At 49.0% G+C, this 19,442-nt stretch overlaps 1 protein-coding gene across 1 annotated transcript in view; it reads right to left on the bottom strand.

Moving 5' to 3' along the window:
* The window catches only part of KLRG2 (killer cell lectin like receptor G2), a 29,321-nt gene extending 10,084 nt beyond the window's left edge, over positions 1 to 19,237 (bottom strand). The window contains exons 1-3 of the mRNA XM_050782264.1: positions 18,456 to 19,237; positions 17,344 to 17,445; positions 16,824 to 16,969 (exon numbers count right to left, since the gene is read on the bottom strand). Coding sequence (XP_050638221.1) covers positions 16,824 to 16,969; positions 17,344 to 17,445; positions 18,456 to 19,206 — 999 coding nt within the window. The 5' untranslated portion in view covers positions 19,207 to 19,237. The remainder of the gene's footprint in view (positions 1 to 16,823; positions 16,970 to 17,343; positions 17,446 to 18,455) is intronic.
* Between the last annotated feature and the right edge of the window lie 205 nt (positions 19,238 to 19,442).

Genomic DNA, 19,442 nt, shown 5'->3' with positions numbered 1-19,442 from the left:
AAAATCTAAACGCCTTATTTTCTTCCGCAATGCCGCCTGACCCCAATACAAACTCGACAATCGTTCCAAATAGCCAGAAAATGGCACTTTCAATTTCTCCATCCCACAAGATCTAGATAATTCTTGTCATAAAATGGGAAAACAGTCTGAGGTGCCTGATGTCCAGGCATTCTTTTACACGTGGGTCCCTCCCTAGTCTCTGTTCCCAATGCAACTCGTCCCAAATCCTCCTTCTTTCCCTCTCGCCTGTCCCCTCAGTCCCAACCCCAAGTATTGCTGAGTCTTTCCAATCTTCCTTTTCTACAGACCCATCTGACCTCTCCCCTCCTCCCCAGGCTGCTCCTCACCAGGCCGAGCCAGGTCCCAATTCTTTCTCAGCCTCTGCTCCCCTACTCTATAATCTTTCTATCACCTCCCGTCCTCACACCTGGTCTGGCTTACAGCTTCGTTCTGCAACTAGCAACTAGCCCTCCCCGACCTGCCCAGCAATTTCCTCTTAAAAGGTGGCTGGAGCTGAAGGCATAGTCAAGGTTAATGCTCCTTTTTCTTTATCCAATCTCTCTCAAATTGGCTAGCGTTTAGGCTCTTTTTCTTTTCTTTTCTTTTTGAGACGGAGTCTCGCTCTGTCGCCCAGGCTGGAGTGCAGTGGCACACGGTCTCTACTCACTGCAAGCTCCGCCTCCCAGGTTCATGTCATTCTCTTACCTCAGCCTCCCGAGTAGCTGGGACTACAGGCGCCCACCACCACGCCCAGCTAATTTTTTTGTATTTTTTTTTTTTAGTAGAGACGGGGTTTCACCATGTTAGCCAGGATGGTCTTGATCTCCCGACCTCGTGATCCACCTGCCTCAGCCTCCCAAAGTGCTAGGATTACAGGCGTGAGCCACCACACCTGGCCTAGGCTCTTTTTCATCAAATATAAAAACCCAGCCCAGTTCATGGCTCGTTTGGCAGCAACCCTGAGACGGTTTACAGCCCTAGACCCTGAAAAGTCAAAAAGAAGGCCGTCTTATTCTCAATATGCATTTTATTACCTAATTCGCTCCCGACATTAAATAAAGCTCCAAAAATTAGATTCCGGCCCTCAAACCCCACAACAGGACTTCATTAACCTCACCTTCAAGGTGTACAATAATAGAGTAGAGGCAGCCAGACGGCAACGCATTTCTGAGTTACAATTACTTGCCTCTGCTGTGAGAAAAAACCCAGCCGCACCTCCGGCACACAAGAACTTCAAAATGCCTAAGCCGCAGCAGTCAAGGATTCCTACAGGACTTCCTCCCCCAGGATCTTGCTTCAAGTGCCAGAAATCTGGCCACTGGGCCAAGGAATGCCTGCAGCCTGGGATTCCTCCTAAGTCATGTCCCATCTGTACGGGACCCCACTGGATATCAGACTGTCCAGCTTGCCTGGCAGCCACTCCCAGAGCCCCTGGAACTCTGGCCCAGGGCTCTCTGACTGACTCCTTCCCAGATCTTCTCGGCTTAGCGGCTTAAGACTGACGCTGCCCCATCACCTTGGAAGCCTCCCAGACCATCACAGACGCTTTGGGTAACTCTTACAGTGGAGGGTAAGTTCATCCCCTTCTTAATCAATACAAAGGCTACCCACTCCACATTACCTTCCTTTCAAGGGCCTGTTTCCCTTGCCTCCATAACTGTTGTGGGTATTGACGGCCAGGCTTCTAAACCTCTTAAAACTCCCCAACTCTGGTGCCAACTTGGACAACATTCTTTTAAGCACTCCTTTTTAGTTATCCCCACCTTCCCAGCTCCCTTGTCAGGTCGAGACATTTTAACTAAATTATCTGTTTCCCTGACTATTCCTGGGCTACAGTCACACCTCATTGCTGCCCTTGGATCTCCCTACCTTAATCCACAAGTATAAGACACCTCTACTCCCTCCTTGGCAATTGATCATGCACTCCTTACCATCCCATTAAAACTTAATCACCCTTGCCCCACTAAACGCCAATATCCCATCACACAGCACGCTTTAAAAGGATTAAAGCCCATTATCACTCGCCTGTTACAGCATGGCCTTTTAAAGCCTATAAACTCTCCTTACAATTCCCCCATTTTACCTGTCCAAAAACAGGACAAGGCTTACAGGTTAGTTCAGGATCTGCATCTTAACCAAATTGTTTCGTCTATCCTCCCTGTGGTGCCAAACCCATATACTCTCCTATCCTCAATACCTCCCTCCACAACCCATTATTCTATTCTAGATAAACCTAGCTGACCCCATAAATCCTAAATCATTTCCCCACTCCCCTTTCCATTCCTTAAAAAACAGCCCTAAAAGCTGCACCCACACTAGCTCTCCCTAACTCATCCCAATCTTTTTCATTACACACAGCTGAAGTGCAGGACTCTGTGGTCCAAATTCTTACACAAGAGCCAGGACCGCACCCTGTAGTCTTTCTGTCCAAACAATTTGACCTTACTCTTTTAGTCTAGCCCTCATGTCTGCATGTAGCAGCTGCCGCTGCTTTAATACTTGTAGAGGCCTTCAAAATCACAAACTATGCTCAACTCACTCCCTACAGTTCTCATAACTTCCAAAATCTATTTTCTTCCTCACACCTGACGCATATACTTTCTGCCCTCTGGATCCTTCAGCTATACTCACTCTTTGTTGAGTCTCCCACAATTACCATTGTTCCTGGCCTGGACTTCAATCCGGCCTCCCATATTATTCCTGATACCATACCTGACCCCCCATGACTGTAGCTCTCTGATCCACCTGACATTCACTCCATTTCCCCATCTTTCCTTCTTTCCTGTTCCTTACCCTGAACACACTTGGTTTATTGATGGCAGTTTGCCACTCACCAGCCAGACTATGCTATCTTCCATACCATCATTGAGGCACTGCTCTGCCCCCAGCAATCGTCAGAGCAGACTGGGAATGCGAGAATCATATCAAGTTCGTTTAATGGCACACCTATCATTGAGGCTAAGGCCCCGCTCCACTACCTCTCAACAAGCCAAACTCATTGCCTTGAGCCCTTGCTCTTGCAAAAGGACTATGTGTCAATATTTATACTGGTTCTAAATACGCCTTCTATATCCTGCACCACCATGCTGTTACGTGGGCAGAAAGAAATTTCCTCACTATGCAAGTGTCCTCCATCATTAATGCCTCTTTAATAAAAACTCTTCTCAAAGCCACTTTACTTTCAAAGGAAGCTAGAGTCATTCACTGCAAGCAGCCATCAAAAGGCATCAGATCCCATCGCTCAGGGCAATGCATACGCTGATAATGTAGCTAAACAAAGCAGCTAGCATTCCAACTTCTATCCCTCATGGCAGCTTTTCTCCTTCTCATCTGGCCACTCCCACCTACTCCCCTACTCAGACTTCCACCTATCAATCTCTTCCCACACAAGGCAAATGGTTCTTGGACCAAGGAAAATATCTCCTTCCAGCCTCACAGGCCCATTCTATTCCGTCGTCATTTCATAACCTCTTCCATGTAGGTTACAAGCCGCTAGCCCGTCTCATAGAACCTCTCATTTCCTTTCCATCGTAAAAATCTATCCTCAAAAAATCTCAGTGTTCCATCTACTATTCTACTGCTCCTCAGGGATTGTTCAGGCCCCCTCCCTTTCCTACGCATCAAGCTCGGGGATTTGCCCCCGCCCAGGACTGGCAAATTGACTTTACTCACATGCCCTGAGTCAGGAAACTAAAATACCTCTTGGTCTGGGTAGACACTTTCACTGGATGGGTAGAGGCCTTTCCCACAGGGTCTGAGAAGGCCACCGCTGTCATTTCTTCCCTTCTGTCAGACATAATTCCTCGGTTTGGCCTTCCCACCTCTATACAGTCTGATAACGGACCGGCCTTTATTAGTCAAACCACCCAAGCAGTTTCTCAGGCTCTTGGTATTCAGTGGTGCCTGGTTTTACCTCAAACTGCCACCCTTAAGTCTCTCTTTAAGTGGATAGAAGATCTTCAGTGACAAAGTACACTCCAATACTTTCACATGCCCTGATGAAGTCCTATTCTTTACTCTTTTTTGGGTTTTTTTTTTTTTTTTGAGACGGAGTCTCACGCTGTTGCCCAGGCTGGAGTGCAGTGGCGCGATCTCGGCTCACTGCAAGCTCCGCCTCCTGGGTTCACGCCATTCTCCTGCCTCACCTCCTGAGTAGCTAGGACCTTTATTAGTCCCGCCACCCGCGCCCGGCTAATTTTTTGTATTTTTAATAGAGACGGGGTTTCACTGTGGTCTTACCTATCTCCTGACCTTGTGATCCGCCCCCCTCGGCCTCCAAAGTGCTGGGATTACAGGCTTGAGCCACTCCGCTTTCACCCTGGCTATTCTTTACTTTTATATTCTCTTATTCTCATTCCCGTTCTTATGCCACCCTCTACCTCGCCCCAACTATCTCCACCACACTATCAATCTCACTCACTCACTCCTAGCCATTTTTTTTTTGAGACGGAGTCTCGCTCTGTCGCTCGGGCTGGAGTGCAGTGGCCGGATCTCAGCTCACTGCAAGCTCCACCTCTCGGGTTTACGCTGTTCTCCTGCCTCAGCCTCTGGAGTAGCTGGGACTACAGGGGCCCGCCACCTCGCCCGGCTAGTTTTTTGTATTTTTAGTAGAGACGGGGTTTCACTGTGTTAGCCAGGATGGTCTCGATCTCCTGACCTCGTGATCCGCCCGTCTCGGCCTCCCAAAGTGCTGGGATTACAGGCTTGAGCCACTGTGCCCCGCCTCCTAGCCGTTTTTTAATCCTTCTTTTTTTTTTTTTTTTTCTTTTGAGACAGAGTCTCTGTTGCCCAGGCTGGAGTGCAGTGGCGCAATCTTGGCTCACTGCAAGCTCCGCCTCCTGGGTTCATGTCATTCTCCTACCTCAGGCTGGAGTGCAGTGGTGCAATCTCGGCTCACTGCAAGCTCCGCCTCCCGGGTTCATGTCATTCTCCTACCTCAGCCTCCCGAGTAGCTGGGACTACAGGCACCTGCTACCACGCCCGGCTAATTTTTTGGTATTTTTAGTAGAGATGGGGTTTCACCGTGTTAGCCAGGATGGTCTTGATCTCCTGACCTTGTGATCCACCCGCCTCGGCCTCCCAAAGTGTTGGGATTACAGGCGTGAGCCACCGCGCCCGGCCTTAATCCTTCTTTAACAAACAATTGCTGGCTTTGCATTTCTCTTTCCTCCAAAATTACCAAGGCCTTGACTTACTGCTAAAAAAAAAAAAAAAAAAAAAAAGGGACTCTGTATATTTTTAAATGAAGAGTGCTGTTTTTACCTAAATCAATCTGGCCTGGTATATGACAACATTAAAAAACAAAACAAAACAAAAAAAACTCAAAGATAGAGCCTAAAAACTTGCTAACCAAGCAACTAATTAGGCTGAACCCCCTTAGGCACTCTCTAATTGGATATCCTGGGCCCTCCCAATTCTTAGTCCTTTAATACCTGTTTTTCTCCTTCTCTTATTCAGACCTTGTGTCTTCCGTTTAGTCTCTCAATTCATACAAAACCGCATCCAGGCCATCACCAAACGTTCTATATGACAAATGCTCCTTTTAACAACCCCACAATATTGCCCCTTACCACAAAATCTTCCTTCAGCTTAATCTCTCCCACTCTAGGTTCCCACATCACCCCTAATCCCGCTTGAAGCAGCCCTGAAAAACATCGCCCATTATCTCTCCATATCACCCACCAAAATTTTTGCCATCCCAACACTTTACCACTATTTTGTTTTATTTTTCTTATTAATATAAGACAGGAATGTCAGGCCTCTGAGGCCAAGCTAAGCCATCACATCCCCTGTGACCTGCACATACACATCCAGATGGCCTGAAGTAACTGAAGAATCACAAAAGAAGTGGAAATGGCCTGTTCCTGCCTTAACTGATGACATCACCTTGTGAAATTCCTTCTCCTGGCTCATCCTGGCTCAAAAGCTCCCCCACTGAGCACCTTGTGTCCCCCGCTCCTGCCCACCAGAGAACAACGCCCTTTGACTGTAATTTTCCACTACTTACCCGAATCTTGTAAAACAGCCCCACCCTTATCTCCCTTCGCTGACTCTTTTCGGACTCAACCCGCCTGTACCCAGGGGAAATAAACAGCCTTGCTGCTCACACAAAGCCTGTCTGGTGGTCTCTTCACACGGACACGAGTGAAAAGGATAGTGTTCTCTTTTGAACTTAAGGATAGTGTTCTCTTTTGAACTTATAAAACAATTTGATACATATCAAAATGTCACGCGTGTCAGTCTTTTAAGTGTTGGGATTCCATAAGTGTGACGGGATGAATTCTGTCACCCTAAAATTCATACGTGGGTACCCTAACCCCCAGTACCTCAGAATGTGACTGTACTTGGAGTCACGCCTTTAAAGAGTGCTTAAATGCACATAAAGCTGTTCAGGTGGCCCCTAATCCAATGTGACTGGGGTTGTTACAAGAGGAGTAAATTTAGACATACCAAGAGACACTAGAGATGGGAGGGCACAGGACTGCCAGGTGAGGACACAGGGAGAAGGGCCACTACCTGAAAGCCAAGGAGAGGCCTCTGGAAACCCGGAACCTGCTGACACCTTGATCTTAGACTTCCAGCCTTCAGGACTGTGAGAACGTCAGCTTGTTGAAGCTACTCAGTCTGCAATATTTTGCTATAGTAGCCCCAGTAAACTAATACAATAAGATTTGTTTATTTACTTATTTTTTTGAGATAGGGTCTCGCTCTATCACCCAGGCTGGAGTGCAGTGGCACGATCTTGGCTCACTGCAGCCTCTGCCTCCCGGGTTCAAGCGAGTCTCCTGCCTCAGCCTCCCGAGTAGCTGGGACTACAGGCATGTGCCACCGTGCTCAACTAAGTTTTGTAGTTTTAGTAGAGATGGGGTTTCACCATGTTGCCCAGGCTGGTCCTAAACTCCTGATCTCAAGTGATCTGCCTGCCTCGGCCTCCCAAAGTGCTGCGATTACAAGTGTGAGCCACCATGCCCAGCCTACTTATTTTTTGAGACAGAGTTTCGCTCTGTCACCCAGTAGCGCGATCTCGGCTCACTGCAACCTCTGCCTCCCAGGTTCAAGTGTTCTTCTGCCTCAGACTCTTAAGTAGCTGGGATCACAGGCATGTGACACCATGTCCCGCTGATTTTGTATTTTTAGTAGAGATGGGGTTTCGCCGTGTTGCCCAGAATGGTCGCAAACTCCTGACCTCAGATGATCCACCCGCCTCAGCCTCCCAAAGTGCTGGGATTATAGGTGTGAGCCACTACGCCCAGCTAATACAATAAGATTTGAAAAAAGGTTTTACTTCTTTAATAAATGGAAGACTACAGGACTAGGAGGAAGATCTGAGGGCTCCCACTGGACCGTGAGGCCCAGCCATGCCTTCCGCACCCCTGCATGCCCAGTCCCCAGCACAACGTCAGGACACTGTGGGGTATAAGGAGTAGAGATTCCTTATGGCACAAGTGTGCCTAAGGGCATAAGGATATTCCCTATATAACAAGCGGACAACCAAAGGAAAGAGTTCCTACACACCAACAAGAAAAAGACTGAGTAATGCTAAGAGAAAAGAAACAGACAGGGCATGGGTAAGCAATTCTTTTTTTTTTTGGATGGAGTCTCTCTCTGTTGCCAGGCTTGAATGCAGTGGTGTGACCTTGGCTCACTGCAACCTCCGCCTTCCAGGTTCAAGTGATTCTCCTGCCCCAGCCTCCCAAGTAGCTGGGACTACATGTGCATGCCACCATGCCCAGCTAATTTTTTTGTATCTTTAATAGAGATGGGATTTCACCATGTTGGCCAGGATGGTCTCGATGTCCTGATCTCATGATCTGCCCGCCTCAGCCTCCCAAATTGCTGGGATTACAGGCATGAGCCACCGCACCCAGCTATGGATAAGCAATTCTAAGACTATTCCCAGACAGCCGAACCAGTATGAGCCATGGTCTGGCCTTATGTGGAAATACAAGAAATGCAAAGCCAGTCTTCTTTTTCCCCTGTCAAACTGACAAAGATTTAAACAAAAGTTAGAAAAAGAATTGGCCAGGCACAGGGGCTCATGACTACAATCCCAGGACTTTGGGAGGCTGAGGTGGGAGGATCGCTTGAGGCCAGGATTTTGAGATCAGCCTGGGCAACACAGTAAGATTTCATCTCTACAAAAAATAAAAAATTAGCTGGGTGTGGTGGCACATGTCTGTGGTTCCAGCTACTCGGGAGGCCGCGGCAGGAGGATTGCTTGAGCCCAGGAGAGTTCGAGGCTGCAGCGAGCTATGATGGCACCACTGCGCCCTAGCCTGGGCAACGGAGTAAGACCTGTCTCTAAAAACAAAACAAAACAAAACAAAAAAACAAAATAAAACCAGATTATGAAACAGCACATTTCTTTTCTTTTTTTTTTTTTTTTAAAGAGACAGAGTCTCACTCTATCGCCCAGGCTGGAGTGCAATGGCACAATCTCGGCTCACTGCAACCCCTGTCTCCCAGGTTAAAGTGATTCTCCTGCCTCAGCCTCCTGAGTAGCTGGGATTACAGGCACCCGTCACCACACCTGGCTAATTTCTGTATTTTTAGTAGAGACAGGGTTTCATCACGTTGGCCAGGCTGGTCCTGAGCTCCTGACGTCAGGTGATCCACCTGCTTCGGCCTCCCAAAGCACTGGGATTACAGGCATGAGCCACCAGGCCCGGTCTTCCATTTTTGTTTTTTTAAAAAAGTTACATATCATAGAAAAAAGCCTGGCAGTAGCTATTCCCAAGTATTTTGTTAGTGCTTATCTTTAGATATGAGATAATGAGTAAAATTTATTTTCTAAATGTTTATGTTTTCCAAACTTTTTGCAGTGAACATATTAATAATGAGAAAAATATATAGCAATAAGAGATACTGGTATGTGTGTTCAAGACTTCACTTCTTGGCTGGGAGCAGTGGTTCACGCCTGTAATCCTAGCACTTTGGGAGCCCAAGGTGGGCAGATCACCTGAGGTCAAGAGTTTAAGACCAACCTGGCCAACATGGTGAAACCTCGTCTCTACTAAAATACAAAATTTAGCCAGGCATGATGGCAGGTGCCTGTAATCCCAGCTACTTGGAAGGCTGAGATGGGAGAATCGCTTGAACCTGGGAGACGGTGGTTGCAGTGAGCCAAGATTGCGCCACTGCACTCCAGCCTGAACGGCTGAGCAAGACTCTTGTCTCAAAAAAAAAAAAAAACAAAAACAAAAACAAAAAGAACTCACTTCCTGTCCTGCTCTCACAAGGGTCCTCAGGGGTTCTCAGGAGGGCTCCTCTTGGCTCCTCCAGAGCAAGACACATCAGGCACTCCAGGCAGCTGACAGGACAGGCCCAGTGGCCAGTTCTTCAGGGCTCTGTCCCTCCACTCTCACTCTCATTGTCCCCAGGCGAGGTGGCACGAACAGAGGTGAGTCTCAGAGGAGGCGTGTGTCTCAGAGAGGTGTGGATCTGACAGCCAAAGTGGGTGGGATAAAGGGCTGGGAAGCCCAATACAGAAGGTGGGGATACCAGACCGCAGACTGTTTCAGAGCTGTCACCTGACACGTGGCAGTTCCTGACCCCTATCCCCGGGCAAAGCCTGGACCCCTAATCCTTCTGTAATGCATGGCAGGCACTTGCAGGAACAATCCCACAGGAATAAAAAGCTAGGCACTCCCTCCCCTCCCCACTGTGTGGGGCTGAACAACTTTGACTCCAGGTAGGGACAGTCCGACAAAATGTCATGCATGTAAATATCTTAAGTGACATATTAACAAGTCAAGTCCAGAAATATTTGGGGAAAAAAAATCATGACTAAGTAGACTTGATCACAAGAAGCCAGGAATAAAACAAACCACCACAAGAGATTAAAAGGAGAAACAAAAAAGATATTATCATCCCACTGGATGCATAAAAAGCATTCAATGATTTAAACTCATTCATATTTAAAAACCTTAAATAAGAGTAGAACTTTTTTTAAATGATAAAAATAGAAAGAAAAAAGGACAAAAATAATGGGAAGAGAGGCTGAGTGGGTTGGCTCATGTCTGTAATCCCAGCACTTTGGGAGGCCAGGGCAGGAAGATCACTTGAGCCCAGGAGTTCAAGACCAGCCTGGGAAACATAGTAAGACCCTGTGTCTATTAAAAAGAAAGAAAGAAGAAAAAAAAAAAGAATGGGAAGAGCCAACATCAGATGAGAAACATCAATATTTTGGAAGCTGGACAACCGTAACAGCCTCAGAGCTGAGAAAGCTCAGTGGTTTTCAAGGAAAGGACAGATAGACAGCTGGGAGAAAGCCAAGAAATACCCCAATGTGTATTGAGAAGCTCCCAAAGCTTAAGTATTAGAGACAACGGGTCCTTCTGAAGGCCAAAGTATGGGAAAAAGGACTGGTTGAAAGTCTGTAAAAGAAGCAGTTAGGATCCTCCACCTCTAGCCCAAAGATCCACTCATCTTCCCTATGGAGCGAGCTATTTGGAAAGATGAACCACAGAGGCTTTTAGAATCCAGGATATCAGGTTCAGCTAAGGGTGAAGGTGTTTATACTAAAACGGGAAGGGGATGCAGTAGCTCGTGCCTGTAATCCTAGCATTTTGGGAGGCCAAGGTGGGTGGATCGCTTGAGGCCGGGAGTTTGAGACCAGCCTGGACAACGTGGCAAAACACCGTCTCTACAAAAATACAAAAATTAGCTGGGTGTGTTGGTGCGACTCTGTAATCCCAGCTACTCAGAGGGCCAAGGCGGGAGAATCACTTGAACCTGTGAGGAAGAGGTTGCAGTGAGCTGAGATTGCTCCACTGCACTCCAGCCTGGGTGACAGACCGAGACTGTCTGGAAAATAAATAAATAAATAAATAAATAAATAAATAAATAAATAAATAGGAAGGATATTTAAGTGCTACACACTTAGAGGTGAAACCACCCCCTCCTACCCCTAGAATGATGACAGCTCAGCACTCACTAAGAAAATGACTGCGTCCCTGCCTGATTTCCATATGGTAAAGCCTGCCTCTAAAAAAGCTCAGCCTCACCCCCACCCTCCCACCTGACATAGAACACTTAATCTGTAATTTAGTTCTTTACTCTCAATGACAGCAGCTGGGGATCGCAACATTTGAGGAAATTTTCTAACATGAAAAAGACAATAAACAGAATAAAAAGTACACACAAAAAATCAGAGCTAATGCAGGGAGCAGAGGAAAATTTCAAAACCACCAGCATCCACAATGAAATAAGAAAAGATGGCATCAGCCAGGTGTGGTGGCTCACACCTGTGATCTGGGAGGCCGAGGCAGGCAGATCACTTGAGGTTGGGAGTTCAAGACTGAAAAGATGGCCTCCATGAAACAGGAACAGGACAGCATAAAAAAGGAACATTTGGAAGGTCAAAAGAGTTCTGAAAATTAGAAACAAAGCAGCAAAACTGTAAATGAAGAAAAAGACCCACAGGGCATATTATTAAATTTCAGAACACTGAGAACAAAGAAGACACTGAAGTTTTCCAGAGAAGAAATAAAAATGAGTGACATACAAAGAACTGGGAATCGGAGTGGCTCATACTTCTTTTTTTTTTTGAGACCTAGTCTCGCTCTGTCGCCCAGGCTGGAGTGCAAGTGGTACAATCTTGGCTCACTGCAACTTCTGCCTCCCAGGTTCAAGCAATTCTAGTACCTCAGCCTCCCGAGTAGCTAGGACTACAGGTGTGCGCCACTATGCCTAGCTAATAATTTTCTACTGTGCCTGACCTTGGCTCAGATTTCTTAATGGCAAGACTAAGAGCTGACAGTCACGGAGAATTCTGGGGGAAAGCGGTTTTCTACCTAGAATTCTATACTCAGATGTGATATTATGATATCTATGTCTCTATCTCTATATCTCTAACTAAAATAATGTTTTTGGCTGGGCATGGTGGCTCACACTTGTAATCCCAGAACTTTGGGAGGCCGAGGCAGGTGGATCATTTGAGGTCAGGAGTTCAAGACCAGCCTGGCCAACATGGTGAAACCCCGTCTTTACTAAAAATACAAAAAAATTAGCCAGGCATGGTGGCACATGCCTGTAATTCCAGCTACTTGGGAGGCTGAGGCAGGAGCATCACTTGAATCCAGGAGGCAGAGGTTGCAGTGAGCCGAGATCACGCCACTGCACTCCAGCCTGGGTGACAGAGTGAAACTTCATCTCAAAAATAAATAAATAAAATAAAAAATAAAATAAAATAAAATAAAATAATGTTCTTGTCCACAGTTCCTGGCTCATAACTCCCATAGCCCTTGCCACATGATTTGTTATAATGCTGTGGTGCTCCAGGCCTCAGACGCAGTCCCAGGCCTAGGAAATAGAATCTCTCTCTCCGACCTTCTGCCCAAGGCAGGACTCTAATCTGCTGTGGGTCATAAGACCTTATTCCAGGGAAGGTCCTGGCCCATCTCTGCTAGAGCAAATTAATCAAACCCAAAGGGGGAACGTGGGAGCCCAAATTTAAAGCCAGCCAGTCAGAAGTTCCAGAGGCCTGGACTTATGACTGGTGTCTGAAGCTGGGCAGCCTTAGGGACTGAGCCCTCAAACTGTGGGATCTGAAGCTATCTCCAGGAAGAGAGCATCGGAGTTGAATTAAATTACAGGACACCCAGCTGGTGCCCACTGCTTGGTGCATAAGAGAAAAAACAACAAAACAAAACACACATGTGGTCACAGAAGCCTTCTGGGTTGATGGTGGTTGTTGTGTGAGAGCAGAGGAAAGACAGTTTGAGTGTTTTTCCTACACACCAGCCAAGTGATTGGTAGCTTGGAGGTTAGAATAAAAGTTCTTTAAGCACAAAAGGTCTCAAGAAATTGAGGTCGGGTACGGTGGCTCACATCTGTAATCCTAGCACTTTGGGAGGCTGAGGCAGGCAGATCGCCTGAGCCCAGGAGTTCAAGACAAGCCTCGGCAAGGTGGCAAAACCCTGACTCTACTCAGGAGACTGAGGTGAAACCAATGAAAAGACAAGCGATCTGTGAAACAGGGAATCCCACCAAGGAGAGAGGCAAAAGGCATAATGAGGATGCAGGTAAATAGAAATTCTGGAACAGCTGTGCAGCAGACCTGGTGAGCAACTGGTCCAGACTGGAACAGAGAAGAGAGGATTCCAGGAGGCTGTCTGGCCCAGTGTCACTATCTTTTTTTTTTTTTTGAGATCGAGTCTCACTCTGTTACCCAGACTGGAGCACAGTAGCGCAATCTTGGCTCACTGCATCCTCTATCTTCTGGGTTCAAGCAATTCCCATGCCTCAGTCTCCCAAGTAGTGGGGACTATAGGTGCATGCCACCACGCCTGGCTAATTTTTGTATTTTTAGTAGAAATGGGGTTTCACCAGGTTGGCCAGGCTGGTCTTGAACTTCTGACTTCAGGTGATTCGCCTGCCTCCTCAGGCTCCCAAAGTGCTGGGATTATGGGTGTGATCCACTGCGCCTGGCCTCACTATCTTTTCTTGAAAGTGTTTTGAAAGGCACCTGGTGCCTTGCTCACCTTGACCTTCAGGACACATCCTCCTGTCATTTACTCTCATAGCACTGTGCACCGCCCCTTCACAGCACAGATCAGTGTGGTCATTAAACATCTATTTCTATGATTTCCTGATTGATGTCTGCCTCCCTCACTGCTCTCTTAGCTTTGTCAAGGTGGGGGCTGTGCTATTCTGGCTCATTACTGAATCCCCCATGCCAAACACGGAGTAAGTGCTTAACACACACTCCTTAAAGCACTGAAAGAAGGAATGCTGCGTTTTCATACGTACCAGAACAGCTAATATAAACTCCTGGCACCTGCCCCCAGGTAAAATTAAGCCAAGGATTGCTGGGAATGTAAAATTGCACAGCTCCTGTGGAAAACAGTACGGCAATTCCTCAAAAAATTAAAAATAGGATTACCATATGATCCAGTAATTCTCACTTCTGGGTATATACTCTAAGAACTGAAAACAGTCCGGGCATGGTGGCTCACGCCTGTAATCCCAGCACTATAGGAGGCCGAGACTGGCGGATCACAAGGTCAGGAGATCGAGACCATCCTGGCTAACACAGTGAAACCCCGTCTCTACTAAATATACCAAAAAATTAGCCGGGCGAGGTGGCGGGCGCCTGTAGTCCCAGCTACTCGGGAGGCTGAGGCAGGAGAATGGCGTGAACCCGGGAGGCGGAGCTTGCAGTGAGCCGGGATTGCGCCACTGTACTCCAGCCTGGGAGACAGAGCGAGATGCCATCTCAAAAAAAAAAAAAGAAAAAAAAAGGGTCTTGAAGAGATATTTGTCCACCCAAATTCATAGCTGCGTTACTCACAACAGCCCAAACATGGAAGCAACCCAAGGGTCTGTCCACTGACCAATGAATAAATAAGCAAAATGTGGCACATACATACAATGGAATATTATTCAGCCTTAAAAAGGAAGCGAATTCTCATACAGGCTATGACACAGGTGAGCCTTGAGGACATGATGCTAAGTGAAATAAGCCAGTCATGGACAGGCATGGTGGCTCATGCCTGTAATCCCAGCACTTTAGGAGGCCGAGGCGGGTGGATTACGAGGTCAGGAGATCGAGACCATCCTGGTTAACACAGTGAAACCCCGTCTCTACTAAAAATACCAAAAAATTAGCCAGGCGTAGTGGCGAGCGCCTATACTATCAGCTACTCGGGAGGCTGAGGCAGGAGAATGGCGTGAACCCGGGAGGCAGAGCTTGCAGTGAGCCGAGATTGTGCCACTGCACTCCAGCCTGGGTGACAGAGCAAGACTCTGTCTCAAAAAAGAAAAAAAAAGAAATAAGCCAGTCACAATAAGACAAATACTGTGTGATTCCACTTGTATGAGGTTCTTAGAGTAGTCCAAACCAAAGAGAGAGAGAGAACGCAGCATGGTGACTGCCAGGGACTGGGAATGGGAGCAATGGGGAATTAGTGTTTAGAGGCGTTAGAGTTTCAGCTGTACAAGATGAAAAGATTTCAGGAGATGGATGGTGGTGATGGGTGCTCAACATTATGAATGTATTTAATATCACTCAACTGTACACTTAAAATGGCTAGGATGATAAATTTTATGTTATGTGTATTTTAACACAATTTTTTTAAATGGGAAAAAAAAAAAAGCCAGGCACAGTGGCTCACACCTGTAATCCCAGCACTTTGAAAGTCTGAGGTGGGAGGATTGCTTGAGTCCTGGAGTTTGAGACCAGCCTGGGCAACATAGCAAGACTTGTGTCTCTACAAAAAATAAGGTAGCCAGTTGTGGCATATGCCTGTAGTCCTTGCTATTCAGGAGGCTGAGGTGGGAGGACTGCTTGAGCCTGGGAGTTCAAGCCTGCAGTGAGCCATGACTGCACTACTGCACTCAGCCTGGGCCACAGAGTGAGGACCTGTCTCAAAAAACAAAAGAAAAAAAAAAAAAAGGAAAATGCTAGGTACAGTGGCTCATGCTGTAATCCTAGCACTCTGGGAGGCCGAGGCGGGCGGATCACCTGAGGTGGGGATTTCGAGACCAGCCTGACCAACATGGAGAAATCCTGTCTCAACTAAATATACAAAAATTAGCCAGGTGTGCTGGCGCATGCCTGGAATCCCAGCTACTTTGGAGGCTGAGGCAAGAGAACCCCTTGAACCTGGGAGGTGGAGGTTGCAGTGAGCCGAGATCATGCCACTGCACTCCAGCCTTCCTGGGCAACAGAGTGAGACTCTGTCGCAAAAAATAAATAAATAAATAAAAATGAAAATAAAAATTATGCCAAGGGCTGGATCCTGTCTATTGGTCCCTTTTTGTAGGTGCTCTCAAACCCACTGACTGGATTACTGTTCAGCTAACATCCACTCCTCTCCCTCTCCCATGGGAATGGACTATTCTACACTGCCCTTTGATATTCGGCTTGGCCATGTTATTGCTTTGACCACTGAAACGTTGGCCTGTGTGACAGGAGTGGCGGCTTCAAATGATGCTTGCACAGTTTGGCTTGTTTCTCAGACGTCTGCCATCTTTCTTATGAAGAGTTTCTCTCAGGTAGAAAGATGAGAGGCTTCTGGGGCAAACACAAACCCAACCTGCAGCCTCAAACCAAGCCCGGCAATCTGCATTCTAAAGCTAAGCTGTCCAGCCAAACCCAGCCCATCAAAAGATGACCCAGAGACCAACGATTAAAACATAAGTGCTTGGCTGTGCGCAGTGGCTCATGCCTGTAATTCCAGCACTTTGGGAGGTTAACGAAGGAGGATCACTTGAGGCCATAAGTTTGAACCAGCCTGGCCAACATAGTGAGACCCTGTCTCTTAAAAAAATTTTTATTTTTATTTTTATTTATTTTTTTGAGATGGAGCCTTGCTCTGTTGCGCAGGCTGGAGTGCAGTGGCGTGATCTCAGCTCAACTGCAACCTCCGCCTCCCGGGTTCAAGCAATTCTCCTGCCTCAGCCTCCTAAATAGCTGGGATCACAGGCACCCGCCACCATGTCTGGCTAATTTTTAGTAGAGACAGGGTTTCAGCGTGTTGGTCAGACTGGTCTAGAACTCCTGACCTTGTGATCCGCCCGCCTTGGCCTCCCAAAGTGCTGGAATTACTGGTGTGAGCCACTGTGCGTGGCCAAAAAAAAATTTTTTTTTAAAGCTGGTCATGGTGGCACATGCCTATAGCTACCCGGGAGGCTGAGGCAGGAGGATCGCCTGAGCACAGGAGTTAGAGGCTACACGAAGTTATGGTCATGCTATTCCTCTATATCTTGGTGACTTCTATAATGAAGAGCTGGATTCAATCATTAAGCTTCTTTCCAGTGCTAGGATTCTGTGGTCTAGAAGGATCTGTACCCCCTTAGATTGGCCACCCCCTTCTCACCTGGGTGTGGCTTAGCAGGGGGAGGGTAGCGTGGTAGGCTGAGCAGAAAGTCTGGCTGGCTTCCCAGGCCTGCGCTTCTACAGAGAAGTAGTAACAGTGCTCCTCGGACAACACCCAGCCTGGGGGGCATGGCTGACATCTGGCTCCTGCAAGCACAGAGACTGCTGGTGAGCTGCAGGGTAAGCTGCATTAAATAAACAAAGCCTGGTTGTCACCTCAAATGAAGGGGCATGGAACTGGCAAACCTCAGGGTGGGCAGGGCCCCAGGGAGGTTTTATAGTGTGTGCAGTGCACAAAGTCCCTGGGGTGACGGCTGGCATCTGATTGATTATCAGGGCACAAGCTGTGTCCAGTGGGAGGAAGGCACCAATTTTCCTTAACTTTGCTCATCAAGTACCATGTCTTCATGTTGCCTCTCCCAGTGTCTCTTTCGAATTCTAAGGTGTTTTAAGGGCTGGAAACACAGTCCCAGTAGTGGAGCAGCAGGGAGAAGGGATGAGGACTGCGGGGGACACCATACCTGCTCTTGAGGCCAGGACCACAATGACAACCCCAGAGACTGCCAGGAGCACAGCCATGAACGCCAGGGCCCAGTACAGGGACTTCACATACATGGGCAGCCCTGGGACAGGGGCAAACAGGACAGTCAGGTTAGCGGAGACCATCCCAACCAACCCAACTCAGAACCACAGACATAGCACACCAGCATCGCACCCACCTCACCCCAGCACCCAACCCCTCAGCCTGGGATGCCAACATAAACCGCAACATTTAAGTTCCAACTTTATATTCTGGAGAAAGAAGTCAGATATTCTTTATTTATTTTTATTTTTTTGAGACAGTCTTGCTCTATCGCCCAGGTTGGAGTGCAGTGATGCGATCTCGGCTCACTGCAACCTCCGCCTACCAGGTTCAAGCAATTCTCCTGCCTCAACCTCCCGAGTAGCTGGGATTACAGGTGCACACCACCATGCCTGGCTAATTTTTTTTTTGTATTTTTAGTAGAGACAGGGTTTCATTATGTTAGCCAGGCTGGTCTCGAACTCCTGACTTTGTGATCTGCCTGCCTCAGCCTCCCAAAGTGATGGGATTACAGGCGTGAGCCAACGCGCCCAGCCCTTTTATTATTTATTTATTTATTTATTTATTTATTTTTGAGACCGAGTCTTACTCTATCACCCAGGCTGGAGTGCAGTGGCATGATCTCAGCTCACTGCAACCTCCACCTCCCGGGTTCAAGCAATTCTCATGCCTCAGCCTCCCAAGTAGCTGGGATTACAGGTGCCTGCCACCATGCCTGGCTAATTTTTGTAATTTTAGTAGAGACAGGGTTTCATCATATTGGTCAGGCTGGTCTCGAACTCTTGACCTCAGGTGATCCAGCTGCCTCGACCTCCCAAAGTGCTGGGATTACAGGCGTGAGCCACCGCAACAATGTGGATTACAGTTACGTAGGCAGGAATGTTATTGATTGTAAGCCCGAGATGCCAGATCGGGTGGGGGATCCGGATGGCCCACTGGGTCCCTTAGTCGGTCAGCTACCCAGCGGTCCAGGACTGGGCGCGTGTGGGGGTTTCGGCTACGTCCACCCGACCTGGCGGCGCCGGCTGCCGGCGCAGGTGAGCAACTCACCGGTAAGCGTTACTGCCCGGGGCAGCTTCTCGTCGCCCTCCAACCCCGCGCGGGGCAGCAGCGCCGCATCCTCCTTCTCCAGCCCCAGCTCCTTGCAGCGGCAGCACGTGGGGGAGCCCGGGGAGCTTCCTTCCACTGGGCTGGCCCGGCCCTCAGCGTCGCGGCCGCTCTCCGTCCCGGCTGCAGCCAGCGTCGAGCCGCGTCCCCACGTGCCGCTCAGGGACGATGCGCGCGGCAGGAGCTGGTGCGCTGGGTCCGCTTGGCGGGAGAAGGCGGGGGAATCGGGCACCGGCACCGTGAGGAAGCGCGTGGAGGGCCTGGGCGACGGCGTGCGGCTGCCACCGGCCGCGCCCACGGGCTTCACAAGCACATCTACCTGCAGCTCCATGGGCGCCCAGGCGCCGGGCGCAGGCTCAGCCCCGGGCGCCTCGCCATTCCGGGGCAGCTTGACCGAGGCGGGTCCCGGCGACGGTGGCTCGGGGCAGGCGCCGTAGTCCAGGCTGAGCGGCGGCACGCGCGGGGTCCCGGGGCGAGGCGAAGGCAGCTGCTTCTCGCTCGAGGGCTCCCGGCCTGCGCCCGCCGCCTTCTTCATGGCCCTGGACGGACTCGGGCTGCTTTCGGGACCTTCAGGTTGTCGCGCCTTCTCGGGGACCTGCGGCTGCTCCAGCCCGGGCACCAGGCTTCCCACGGGCTCCATTGGGAGCTCCGCCCCGGCTTGGCCTCCGCGCGCAGCCTCCCAAACCCGCTCCATCCCGCGCGCCCCGCGAGCCGGGGACGCTGAGGGGCGCACCTGGGGTCAGGTGCAGAGGAGCTTTGCTCTCCTGCGTCCAGATTGCTCCAGCCGAGCTGCAGAAGTTGTCAGGCCACGCCCCTCCTCGAAGGCCCCCGCTGTGATTGGCTGTGGCTGCGGTTCTGCTGCCCCGCCTCCACAAGGCACTGGGAGGGAGCTGGCAAGGGCGGCCGGGCCAGGCGAGGGTTGCAGGGTGG

The sequence above is a fragment of the Macaca thibetana genome, chromosome 3, assembly GCF_024542745.1.
Source record: "Macaca thibetana thibetana isolate TM-01 chromosome 3, ASM2454274v1, whole genome shotgun sequence".
Lineage (NCBI taxonomy): Eukaryota > Metazoa > Chordata > Mammalia > Primates > Cercopithecidae > Macaca > Macaca thibetana.
Note: the sequence above shows the minus strand (reverse complement) of the source record. Positions and strands in the feature narration are given on the sequence as shown.